At 45.7% G+C, this 12,172-nt stretch overlaps 1 protein-coding gene across 1 annotated transcript in view; it reads left to right on the forward strand.

Moving 5' to 3' along the window:
* The first annotated feature begins 778 nt into the window (after nt 1–778).
* Nucleotides 779–12,172, forward strand: part of CD28 (CD28 molecule) — a 79,411-nt gene continuing 68,017 nt past the window's right edge. The window contains exon 1 of the mRNA XM_089672716.1: nt 779–984. Within this exon, the coding sequence (XP_089528842.1) occupies nt 930–984 (55 nt within the window). The 5' untranslated portion in view covers nt 779–929. The remainder of the gene's footprint in view (nt 985–12,172) is intronic.

Genomic DNA, 12,172 nt, shown 5'->3' on the forward strand with positions numbered 1-12,172 from the left:
AATTTCATGCTCCCAACTTTGTGGGAACAGTTTGGGGATGGCCCCCTCCTGTTTCAACATGACTGTGCACCAGTGCACAAAGGAAGGTCCATAAAGACATGGATGAGCGAGTTTGGGGTAGAGGAACTGGCCTGCAGAGACCAGACCTCAACCCAATAGAACACCTTTGGGATGAATTAGAGCAGAGAATACGAACCAGGCCTTCTCATCTGACATCAGTGTCGGGCCTCACAAATGCACTTCTGGATAAATGGTGAAACATTCCCATAGACACGCTCCCAAACCTTGTGGACAGCCTTCCCAGAAGTGGTGAAGCTGTTAAAGCTGCAAATTGTAGGTCAGCTCAATATTGAACCCTACGGACTAAGACTGGGATGCCATTAAAGTTCATGTGCGTGTAAAGGCAGGCGTCCCAATACTTTTGGCAATATAGTGTATATGGCATTTTAATGTGAAGAAAAATGAGAAATTGAAAGTCACGCTCATGCTATGTAAAATGTGCTGCTGTGTTTCTTATAAACTAAAAGCTATTCACTGGAAAAAGGAAAATAATGAGGAAATGAAAAAAATGTATCATTTGTCAATAACATAAAGTCTTGTTTTTGCTTAAATTGTTGGGCAGAAAAGTTGAAGTCATCAGCCTAGTTTCCTGCCTATTGTGTGGCAGGGCTGAATGAAAGCCTATAGTGTGATAGATTCGGTGAGATAGAGGCGGAGATAAGCATAGGAAAAAATGAGAGAAACAGGTGTCACATTCACACTGGGGTCTGATGAGCAGTAGACTATGCTGTCATTGTGTGGAGGCCCTATTCTGCTGCACGCAACTGATATGTGAATGAATAACCCAAGATTTACCCAAATCCTGATTTGCGTTCTATATGTCATTCCCCACAGATGCATGGAGTTAATTTCTAAGACGTAATGCAGCCATGGTTCTGTGGATAATTCTGACAATAGGTCTGATCCCATTGGTTCAGTGTATAGGTAAGTCAATTCATTTTGGTTCCAATTGCAAGTATATCAGTTATACTATCCAATTATACCATTATATGATTATGACTCCCCGAACGACCTGTGTTTTAACTGTTTCTAATATATATAAATGATGTTATGGCCAGGGGTGGACTGACCATTTGGAAACTCGGGCACTGCCCGAGGGCCTGGGGTCAGTAGGGGCCCATGAGATGCCCCTGGTACCCCATGAGATGCCCCTGGTACCTTTTTTATAGGCTGTTTTGAGTTTGGGCAAGGACACAGGGGCCTCATGATCCCCTATTGCCCGGGGGCCCCATGAGTTGTCAGTCCGCCCCTGGTTATGGCTGAGTTCATAAGTCATCAAGTTTAATTATTTAATAATTATGAATTAAATGCATGTATTTTAAGAAAGGTAAAAGGCACCTCTTTAGGAAGGTGATGCATTAAATGTATTTGCTTGCACACCTGACATAGGTGGAATTATAATGAATTTTCCACTGTTGGTTTTGTGTTTTTACTACAGTTCATCAAGCCAGCTATAGGTAATAAGAGGTTAAACCTGATATTCACATCCTTTTTTTCTACCCAGGAATATCATTACCAAGCTAGATTAGACAGTAGTCTATAGCAACCGGTCAGATTTTACTGTTCAGCAGCCGCAACTGCTTGTTAGTTTCTGTTAAATGATGCACTTGCTGCTTTATTTAATACATGCATTGATCAAATTGATCTGCAGTATATACAGGTCCAGTAAATCATCATTTTCTCTAAGAATGATCTTAGAAGAAGTTTTTATCTATGTTTGTGGCTAATGAACATTTAAATCTTTCAGCTTATTAACAGAACTTTTACTACAAGAAATGCAGAGGCTTGTCATTGCTAAGTCCTTTCTGAAAATGCTAGTTGCTTGGCTGTCTCTGGCTGCAGTACTTTCTGATTCACTGACCCAGAACAAGCACACAGGATAACAGAACTTCTGATCTGCATGTTTGTTATAATCCAGTGCCTCAGAAAGCATACCGAAGCCACCGAAATGGAAGGACAGCCAAGGAAGTAGAATCTTTATAAGTGTAGGTCAGCAGTATAGTATTAATATGTGCTAATGTCAAATGTCTTTTCAGTGTGTAACAGTAGTTGCCTGTCATGTTCAATTAGGTCAGGGTGTCTAAAACTCTGCACCAAGATAGTGAGCATATACATTTTACAGAGCAGCCCCTATGACAAGAAACCCACTTAACAAAAAACCATATAGGCCTCCTTTTCCTGCCTGCTTAATGATTTCCTAAATATTCTAGACAAGTAAGCAGCATGCTGCAGTGTTTATTTTAATTCCAAAAATTTATAAATATATATATATATATATATATATATATATATATATATATGAACTATATACAAAAGTATTCCTTCCCATACAGAAACTGTGATAACTGATATGATATCTAACTTTTGTTGTGCAAAGAAGCAAAGTGACAGTTGGAATTGGATTTTCAATACGATTACGGGATATGAAGGCAATCATTTGCGCAACAATTGCTGTCAATTTGTTAGAGAGTTCAGTACTGTTTCTAATATAGATTTGTGAAGTCCATCCAAATTGTATCCTGTGTTGAGCCCTGATGAAGAGGAAGTAATGTTGCCTAAAAACACGTTGAATATTTTTAATATGACTTTTTACCAACAAAAATGATCTTGGATTCTTTTATCTAGTTCTGGTCTTGTGCTCCTTTCTGTATTTCTATGATTTCCAATCTCATTGCATGTCTCTAATGTATATAATGAGGTTGGTATACTAAAGAAATAGGGTGTTTACGTACCTTGACTACAGATGGTATAGGTAAAGTGGGCATACAATAAATGTATCTATCATCTCTATTCAAGAAATAGAAATTGTAGTCAACATGCATGCATTTAGCAGGATTGCCTTACCAAAAAGTTAGGAAATGTTCACTTTGCAAAGTGTTTCTTAACTAAGCTTACTGAATAAGGTGAAGCTGTTTTCACTTCAATCATCCAATCACTTGTAAACAAAAAACATAATTTTTTATTTCCCTAACTTTTGATTAGGTTTTCAAAGTGAACATAGCTTTCCTTTATTCAGTTAACTTTGCAAAGTGAACATTCCTTACCCCCAGGGGCGGACTGACAACTCATGGGGCCCCCAGGCAATAGGGGATCATGGGTCCCCTGTGTCCTTGCCCAAACTCAAAAAAGCCTATGAAAAAGGTACCAGGGGCATCTCATGGGGCCCCCTACTGACCCCGGGCCCTCAGGCAGTGCCCAAGTTTCCAAATGGTCAGTCCACCCCTGCTTACCCCTTTTCAACACTACTGAATGCAACATGTTTACTACAATTTCTATTTCATGGAGATATTACTGATACAGTCATTGTATGCCTGCTTCATCTGTATCACCATTGAAAGTCATTATTGAATGTGCAAATCTAGCTGCAACATAAACTTGTACTGTCTGGATCGTTGATATTATGCCCAAATGAGCTGTAATAATATAATTTTAATTAGAATTTAACTGACAGTTTAAATCAGGAAACCAACCCTGTAGCTAAGATGGAAAACTTAGGTTTGATCTGCACAATTTCCAAAATATTGTAATTTTTGTCAGACACTTGTGATTCACACATAGTTACATAGTCTGGCTGAAAAAAGACAAAAGCCCATCCAGTTCAACCATTAAAAAAAAAGTTATAATCCTATACCCACAGTTGATCCAGAGGAAGGCAAAAAAACCCCAGCAAAGCATGATCCAATTTGCTCCTGCAGGGGAAAAAATTCCTTCCTGATCCCCCGAGAGGCAATTGGATATTCCCTGGATCAACCTAGAAATGTTAGTATCCAGTTATATTCTGTGTATTTAAGAAAGAGTCCAGGCCTTTTTAAAAGCAATTCACTTAGCTGGCCAGAACCAACTCTTGAGGGAGTCTATTCCACATTTTCATAGCTCTCACTGTGAAGAAACCTTTCCATGTTTGGAGATTAAATTTCTTTTCCTCCAGATGTAAAGAGTGGCCCCTTGTCCTCTGTGATGACCTCAGGGTGAATAGCTCTACATCCCTAACATATTGAAAATTCAGGGTGATAGCACCACTACTCACTATTGCAGCATTTAATTTCCTTTGTCACTTGACTGCCAGATAATGAAACAGAACCATTACACAGATAGTAGGAGATTTACTAAAGTTGGTTCACTTGGAATCTGGTGCAGCTGTGCATAGCATAAGCAATAAAATCTGGGAGTTGATTTGTTTCCATGCAGAAATGCACGAGATTCTGAGTGAACCAGTTTTAGTAAATAAACCCGCATAAGGTCCACCTTCTGCTTCTGCCCTATTGTAAGATGCCTATTCAGCTCACCCTCCAGTGCCCTGTGCTTGAAAACATGGTAAAATGGAAGCATTGTAATAGAGTACAATTGGCTTACATTGACAAACTTTCCCCTCTCAGTCTAATTTGTGTTAAGCATAAGACCGATAGGTAGAATCAGACACCTGCAACAATGTCATTCTTCTATCCATGCTCCCAGTGCTATCAGTGTTTCCTCCCACCAACTTCTATGTCACTGCCAGACACAGTAAAGACAAAGGGGTCGGAGGGAGGAACTGCTGAGTGGAAAAGGGTATATGGAAGATCAGTGGAATTGTCTATTTCTGAAGAAATACCAGAAATGAGTACTCATAAGTGAAGCGGCATCTGGCCATCAGTTGTCACTTTATTCATTTTTAAAATCAAATTCATAACTTGGCTAAAAATTGCTTTGTTTCATGGCAAAAATTACACCCTATGTTGGTAACCACTCTACAACTCTGTGTAATGCATGTGTCCGCAATGCAGTGGTGCAGGATTTTCAGAGTTAAAACAGGTGGGGAGGTGATAACATATCGCCTTCCAGCTGCCTGTCAAATATCTTCTGATCCACCCCAAATCACTTTTTAGAGAGGCAACAAAGGCTGCCACAAGTGTGAGTGACTCCTTAGATTTACATGGTGGAAAATAGAGGGGGAATTAATGAAGGGTGTTATAGACATCAGAATTCTGTCAGGCTGCCACACCAAAACTGTCAGTACTTCCACCTGATTCATGTACCTGTCAGTGACAGGTACATTAATCTGTCAGAGTCAGCCGCTGCCTCATTGGCCGCTTGTGCATGCTCTCAGGAGCCTGCAGTGGCCCAGTCTGTGACTGTTGTGTCTACCAGACACAGTGGAGTACAAGAATCCATTTATATCATGCTCATAATACATTTTAATGTTGCTCATTGTTGCTCACTTTTGAAAAATTTAAATTTACAAATCCAATTACATATGATGCAAAATGGTTCAAAGACAGAATAGAATAGACCCATAGAATGTTTCAGTAGGATGTGAAGGCAGTCATTTGCTCAGCAATTACTGTCTATTTGTTAGAGAGCTCAATACAGACAGTACAATTACAATACAATTCAATACAGTAGGAATCAGAGGGCCCTGTTCATTAGAGCTTGCAATCTAAGAGGGAGGGTCAAGAGACACAAAGGGTAATAACTGTGGGGGATGGGCTGATAGAGAAAATAAAAGTACAGTTGTTAGGTGGAGGCAGAATAGGCCTTTCTGAAGAGAAGGGTTTTCAGGGATCGTCTAAAAGTGGACAGAGTAAGAGTCAGACAGATTAGGGTAGATAGTTCCACAGGATGGGAGAGGCTAGGATGGGAGAGAAGTCCTGGAGGCGAGCATGGAAAGAGGTGGTAAGGGAGCTAAAGAGCAGGAGGTCTGGGAGCAATTAAGAGAACGATTAGGTTGGTATTTCGAGACTAGGTTAGTGATGTAGCTGGGTTGTGGATGGATTTGTAAGTTTTTGTTAGTATTTTGAATTTAATTCATTGGGTGAGCGTAAAGCCAGTGGAAGGATTTGTGTGAGAGAGAGGGGTAGCAGATACTGAATGGTTGGTAAGGTAAATAAGTCTGGCAGCAGCATTTATGATGGATTGAGGAGGGAATAGCCTATGTAAAGGCAAAAAAATGAGAAGGAAGTTGCAGTAGTTGAGATGAGAGATGGCCAGGGAGTGAATTAGGAGCTTTGTTGTGTCATTGGTTATGAAGAGGCCTCTTTGGTGCTGTTGCATAGGTGGAGGTGGCAAGCTTTGGACATTGGTTGGATGTGAATAGTTTAGAGTCCAGGATTACACCTTGCACCTTGGCATGCAGGGACGGGTCATCGATCTTGACAGAGAAGTCAGGGGAAGAGGCACATGGAGGAGGAAATATTATGAGCTCAGTTTTGGATAGACTGAGTTTGAGGATGTGGAGTGACATCCAGACTGATATGCGTGATGCGTGTGGAGACTAATGGGGTGAGCTGAGGGATAGAGATAGATTTGGGTGTCATTAGTAGAGATGAGCGAAGTATTCAAAAATTCGATTCGGCAGATTCGGCGAATTCGCGGAATAAATTTGATTCGAGTCGAATATATTCGCTGCGAATTTAACTTATAAAAAGGGTGTTTCTAGGCTTCAGAGAGCCTTTATATTAGTGCAGAACACTGTACCTTTAATTTAAATGCCCTTGGAGTCTGCTGGGGAAGAGAAATAATACTGTCAGTCAGTGTGACATGCAGATGAGTGCCGTCGATCTTAGAATCACCGCACACTTCACTCATTTGGGCAGTCACGGGGCCAAAACCAGAGTGTGGAGCCACAGTGTGGCAGTGGAGGCAGCAGCAATGGGAGGCCATACAGCACCCTATGACAAAATGGAACCCACCAGCAGTGTGAGGAGACCTGAAAGTGGCACATGGCAGAGTGTGGCGATGGAGACAGCAGCAATGGGAGGCCGTACAGGGACCCATGAGACACTCTGGACCTGGCAGCAGCATGAGGAGGCGGTACGGGGGCCCATGGCAGATTACGGGCCTGGCAGCAGCAATGAGAGGCCCGTAATCTGCCAGCACCCTATGACAAAATGGAACCCACCAGCAGTGTGAGGAGACCTGAAAGTGGCACATGGCAGAGTGTGGCGATGGAGACAGCAGCAATGGGAGGCCGTACAGGGACCCATGACACACTCTGGACCTGGCAGCAGCATGAGGAGGCGGTACAGGGGCCCATGACAGATTACGGGCCTGGCAGCAGCAATGGGAGGCCCGTAATCTGCCAGCACCCTATGAAAAAATGGAACCCACCAGCAGTGTGAGGAGACCTGAAAGTGGCACATGGCAGAGTGTGGCGATGGAGACAGCAGCAATGGGAGGCCGTACAGGGACCCATGACACACTCTGGACCTGGCAGCAGCATGAGGAGGCGGTACAGGGGCCCATGACAGATTACGGGCCTGGCAGCAGCAATGGGAGGCCCGTAATCTGCCAGCACCCTATGACAAAATGGAACCCACCAGCAGTGTGAGGAGACCTGAAAGTGGCACATGGCAGAGTGTGGCGATGGAGACAGCAGCAATGGGAGGCCGTACAGGGACCCATGACACACTCTGGACCTGGCAGCAGCATGAGGAGGCGGTACAGGGGCCCATGACAGATTACGGGCCTGGCAGCAGCAATGGGAGGCCCGTAATCTGCCAGCACCCTATGACAAAATGGAACCCACCAGCAGTGTGAGGAGACCTGAAAGTGGCACATGGCAGAGTGTGGCGATGGAGACAGTAGCAATGGGAGGCCGTACAGGGACCCATGACACACTCTGGACCTGGCAGCAGCATGAGGAGGCGGTACAGGGGCCCATGACAGATTACGGGCCTGGCAGCAGCAATGGGAGGCCCGTAATCTGCCAGCACCCTATGACAAAATGGAACCCACCAGCAGTGTGAGGAGACCTGAAAGTGGCACATGGCAGAGTGTGGCGATGGAGACAGCAGCAATGGGAGGCCGTACAGGGACCCATGACACACTCTGGACCTGGCAGCAGCATGAGGAGGCGGTACAGGGGCCCATGACAGATTACGGGCCTGGCAGCAGCAATGGGAGGCCCGTAATCTGCCAGCACCCTATGACAAAATGGAACCCACCAGCAGTGTGAGGAGACCTGAAAGTGGCACATGGCAGAGTGTGGCGATGGAGACAGAAGCAATGGGAGGCCGTACAGGGACCCATGAGACACTCTGGACCTGGCAGCAGCATGAGGAGGCGGTACAGGGGCCCATGACAGATTACGGGCCTGACAGCAGCATGAGGAGTCGGTACGGGGGCCCATGGCAGATTACGGGCCTGGCAGATGACGACGAGGCTGCCAAGTGCGATCAGCCTCATCATCATCAATTAGGGTCTCCGCCTCACTACTAGCCCCCTCGGCTGCGTGTGGGTCAGGAGACAGACCTGTCTCTAGACCGGCTACCGAGCCACTCTCCTCGCCAGTACTTCTTCGCCTGGCTGCTGAAGAGGCAGATGTCTCCCCCCGTTCCTGACCGCCCTCTGTTAGCTCTTCCTCACTGTACAGTGGGGCTGAGCCCACAGCATGCGATACTTCGCTTGGTGAGGGAACACCAAAGGACAGGGGCAGGTAGAGGACACGTGATTTCAGTGGGCTTGCTCCCGGGCCATGCCAACTAACGGTTGTGTCTGACGTACCCACTGACCGTTGGCTGTAGGTGTCAGAGGTGACCTGGGAAGAGGAAGACGACCGAGCCAACCAATCGATGACGGCAGGGTTGTCGGTGGAGACACGACCGCTGGATGACACCGGGAGCACTGGCCTCTGGCTGTGACTAGTGCTGCCTCGACCCCTTCCTCTGCTGCCACGTCTGCTCGCTCCTGAAACATTGCCTCCTCTGCCACTCCTCTGCGTGTTGTCTGACATACTCTTTAATTCAACGATTCTGTGTCCCTGAGTAACAATTCTGTGTCCCTGAGTAACAATTCTGTGTCCCTGAGTAACGATTCTGTGTCCCTCAGTAACAATTCTGTGTCCCTCAGTAACAATTCTGTGTCCCTGAGTAACAATTCTGTGTCCTTCAGTAACGATTCTGTGTCCCTCAGTAACAATTCTGTGTCCCTGAGTAACAATTCTGTGTCCCTCAGTAACAATTCTGTGTCTGTCCCTGAGTAACAATTCTGTGTCCCTGAGTAACAATTCTGTGTCCCTGAGTAACAATTCTGTGTCTGTCCCTGAGTAACAATTCTGTGTCCCTCAGTAACAATTCTGTGTCCCTGAGTAACAATTCTGTGTCCCTGAGTAACAATTTTGTGTCTTTCCCTGAGTAACAATTCTGTGTCCCTGAGTAACAATTCTGTGTCCCTGAGTAACAATTCTGTGTCCCTGAGTAACAATTCTGTGTCTGTCCCTGAGTAACAATTTTGTGTCCCTGAGTAACAATTTTGTGTCCCTGAGTAACAATTCTGTGTCCCTCAGTAACAATTCTGTGTCCATGAGTAACAATTCTGTGTCTGTCCCTGAGTAACAATTCTGTGTCCCTCAGTAACGATTCTGTGTCCCTCAGTAACAATTCTGTGTCCCTCAGTAACGATTCTGTGTCCCTCAGTAACAATTCTGTGTCCCTCAGTAACAATTCTGTGTCCCTGAGTAACAATTCTGTGTCCTTCAGTAACGATTCTGTGTCCCTCAGTAACAATTCTGTGTCCCTGAGTAACAATTCTGTGTCCCTGAGTAACAATTCTGTGTCTGTCCCTGAGTAACAATTCTGTGTCCCTGAGTAACAATTCTGTGTCCCTGAGTAACAATTCTGTGTCTGTCCCTGAGTAACAATTCTGTGTCCCTCAGTAACAATTCTGTGTCCCTGAGTAACAATTCTGTGTCCCTGAGTAACAATTTTGTGTCTTTCCCTGAGTAACAATTCTGTGTCCCTGAGTAACAATTCTGTGTCCCTGAGTAACAATTCTGTGTCCCTGAGTAACAATTCTGTGTCTGTCCCTGAGTAACAATTCTGTGTCCCTGAGTAACAATTTTGTGTCCCTGAGTAACAATTCTGTGTCCCTCAGTAACAATTCTGTGTCCATGAGTAACAATTCTGTGTCTGTCCCTGAGTAACAATTCTGTGTCCCTGAGTAACAATTCTGTGTCCCTGAGTAACAATTCTGTGTCCCTGAGTAACAATTCTGTGTCTGTCCCTGAGTAACAATTCTTTGTCCCTGAGTAACAATTCTGTGTCCCTCAGTAACAATTCTGTGTCCCTGAGTAACAATTCTGTGTCCCTGAGTAACAATTCTGTGTCTGTCCCTGAGTAACAATTCTGTGTCCCTCAGTAACAATTCTGTGTCCCTGAGTAACAATTCTGTGTCCCTGAGTAAAAATTCTGTGTCTGTCCCTGAGTAACAATTCTGTGTCCCTGAGTAGCAATTCTGTGTCCCTGAGTAACAATTCTGTGTCCCTCAGTAACAATTCTGTGTCCCTGAGCAACAATTCTGTGTCCCTGAGTAACAATTCTGTGTCTGTCCCTGAGTAACAATTCTGTGTCTGTCCCTGAGTAACAATTCTGTGTCCCTGAGTAACAATTCTGTGTCCCTGAGTAACAATTCTGTGTCCCTGAGTAACAATTCTGTGTCCCTGAGTAACAATTCTGTGTCCCTGAGTAACAATTCTGTGTCCCTCAGTAACAATTCTGTGTCCCTCAGTAACAATTCTGTGTCCCTCAGTAACAATTCTGTGTCTGTCCCTGAGTAACAATTCTGTGTCCCTGAGTAACAATTCTGTGTCCCTGAGTAACGATTCTGTGTCCCTAAGTAACGATTCTGTGTCCCTAAGTAACGATTCTGTGGCCCTAAAGTCTCTCTGGCCCTAACTCTGTCCCTAATACAGACAGGTCTGTCTCTCTTGAATGACCGGAGGCTAATGGAGAATTGTAAGATGGCCGCAATTTATAGCTCCACCATTACACAGTGCTGGCTGGCTGGCTGCTGATTGGCTAATGCGATCACATGTCATGAATGAATGCATTATGGGTCAGCGCGCCTTGTCTGCGCGCCTTCCCAGAGATCCCCGCTCCATCGCCACACATGTCGCCGCCATTTTTGGGAAAATTCGATTCGTGCATCCGAAGTTGGCTAATTTTCGGATTCGGCGCGAATCGAATATTTCCCAATATTCGAAACGAATTCCACTTCGCCATGTTCGATTCGCTCATCTCTAGTCATTAGCATAGAAAAGGTATTGGAAACCATGGGATGCTATCAAATGACCCAGGGAGGAAGTGTAGATCAAGAATAGGAGAGGTTCAAGAACAGAACCTTGGGGAACCCAGACAGAGTAAGAAGAGAAGAGGAGGAAGTAAAATTGTAAGTGATGTTGAAGGAGCGGTGAGATAGGTAGGATGAGAACCAGCAAAGAGTACAGTCATGGAGACCAAAGGAGTGGAGTTTTTTGAGGAGGAAGGGGTGGCCCATTGTGTCAAAGGCAACAGAGAGGTTGTCAGGGAATGGGAAGATCGCCGCACTGATCGAATCTGCATATGCGTAGAATCCTGACAAAACGTACAGGCAGGCGGGCACTAGGACCTAGGCACGCCTGTCACCAATGACGGCGCCGGGCAAGCACTAGGATCCAGGAGCGCCTGTCAGGAGTTGGGCGGGGTATTTAAACCCGCTCTTGCAATGCTCAAGTACCGTATGGTCTTACCTGTTTTCCTGAAGTTCCTGATTGTATATTGTTTTGTTGCCGACCCTGCCTGACCCTGATTTGCTGTCCGTCTCCTGCTCTGATCCCTGGCTTGTCTGACCATTCTCCTGCTTAACCCTGTACGTTCTGACCTCCTGTTAACGACCTGTTTATCCCTCTGCCCGCTGATTTTGTACTACGCCGCCACCACTGTTACCTGCCCGACGCCGCTCCTGTTACCTCCTCACATCAGACCCTCACCTGCTATACACCTCCAACGGTGCTTCTACCACAGCTGGGTGAACCCAGGGGCCGCGAACTGGTCTCGGCCTGTTCCAAGTCCATCCCCACCATCAGGGGCCCTGGTGAACAAGCAGGTCGGAGCTTAGATTCCGCGCCTTGGGGGAATCCGGTCTGTGGAGTGCTAGAGGCTACTGCGGTTGGATCCCTGACAGAACCATACGGCCATGTCAGAGTCTGGAGGAGGACCTTCACCCTGGGAAGAGATGTGCCAACACCTGGCGGCACTCACACGAGCAGTGAAGACCCTGGAAGAGGGATACAAGCACCTGGAGGGACAGGTCCAGAGCTTGGCCGCACCGGCACCCACAACTTCAGGCACAGTGGGTACGCCTCCGGCCACGGGTTCAG

Source organism: Staurois parvus, unplaced genomic scaffold (genome assembly GCF_062004578.1).
Source record: "Staurois parvus isolate SC_StPar_1 unplaced genomic scaffold, SC_StPar_1.0 ptg000011l, whole genome shotgun sequence".
Classification (NCBI taxonomy): domain Eukaryota; kingdom Metazoa; phylum Chordata; class Amphibia; order Anura; family Ranidae; genus Staurois; species Staurois parvus.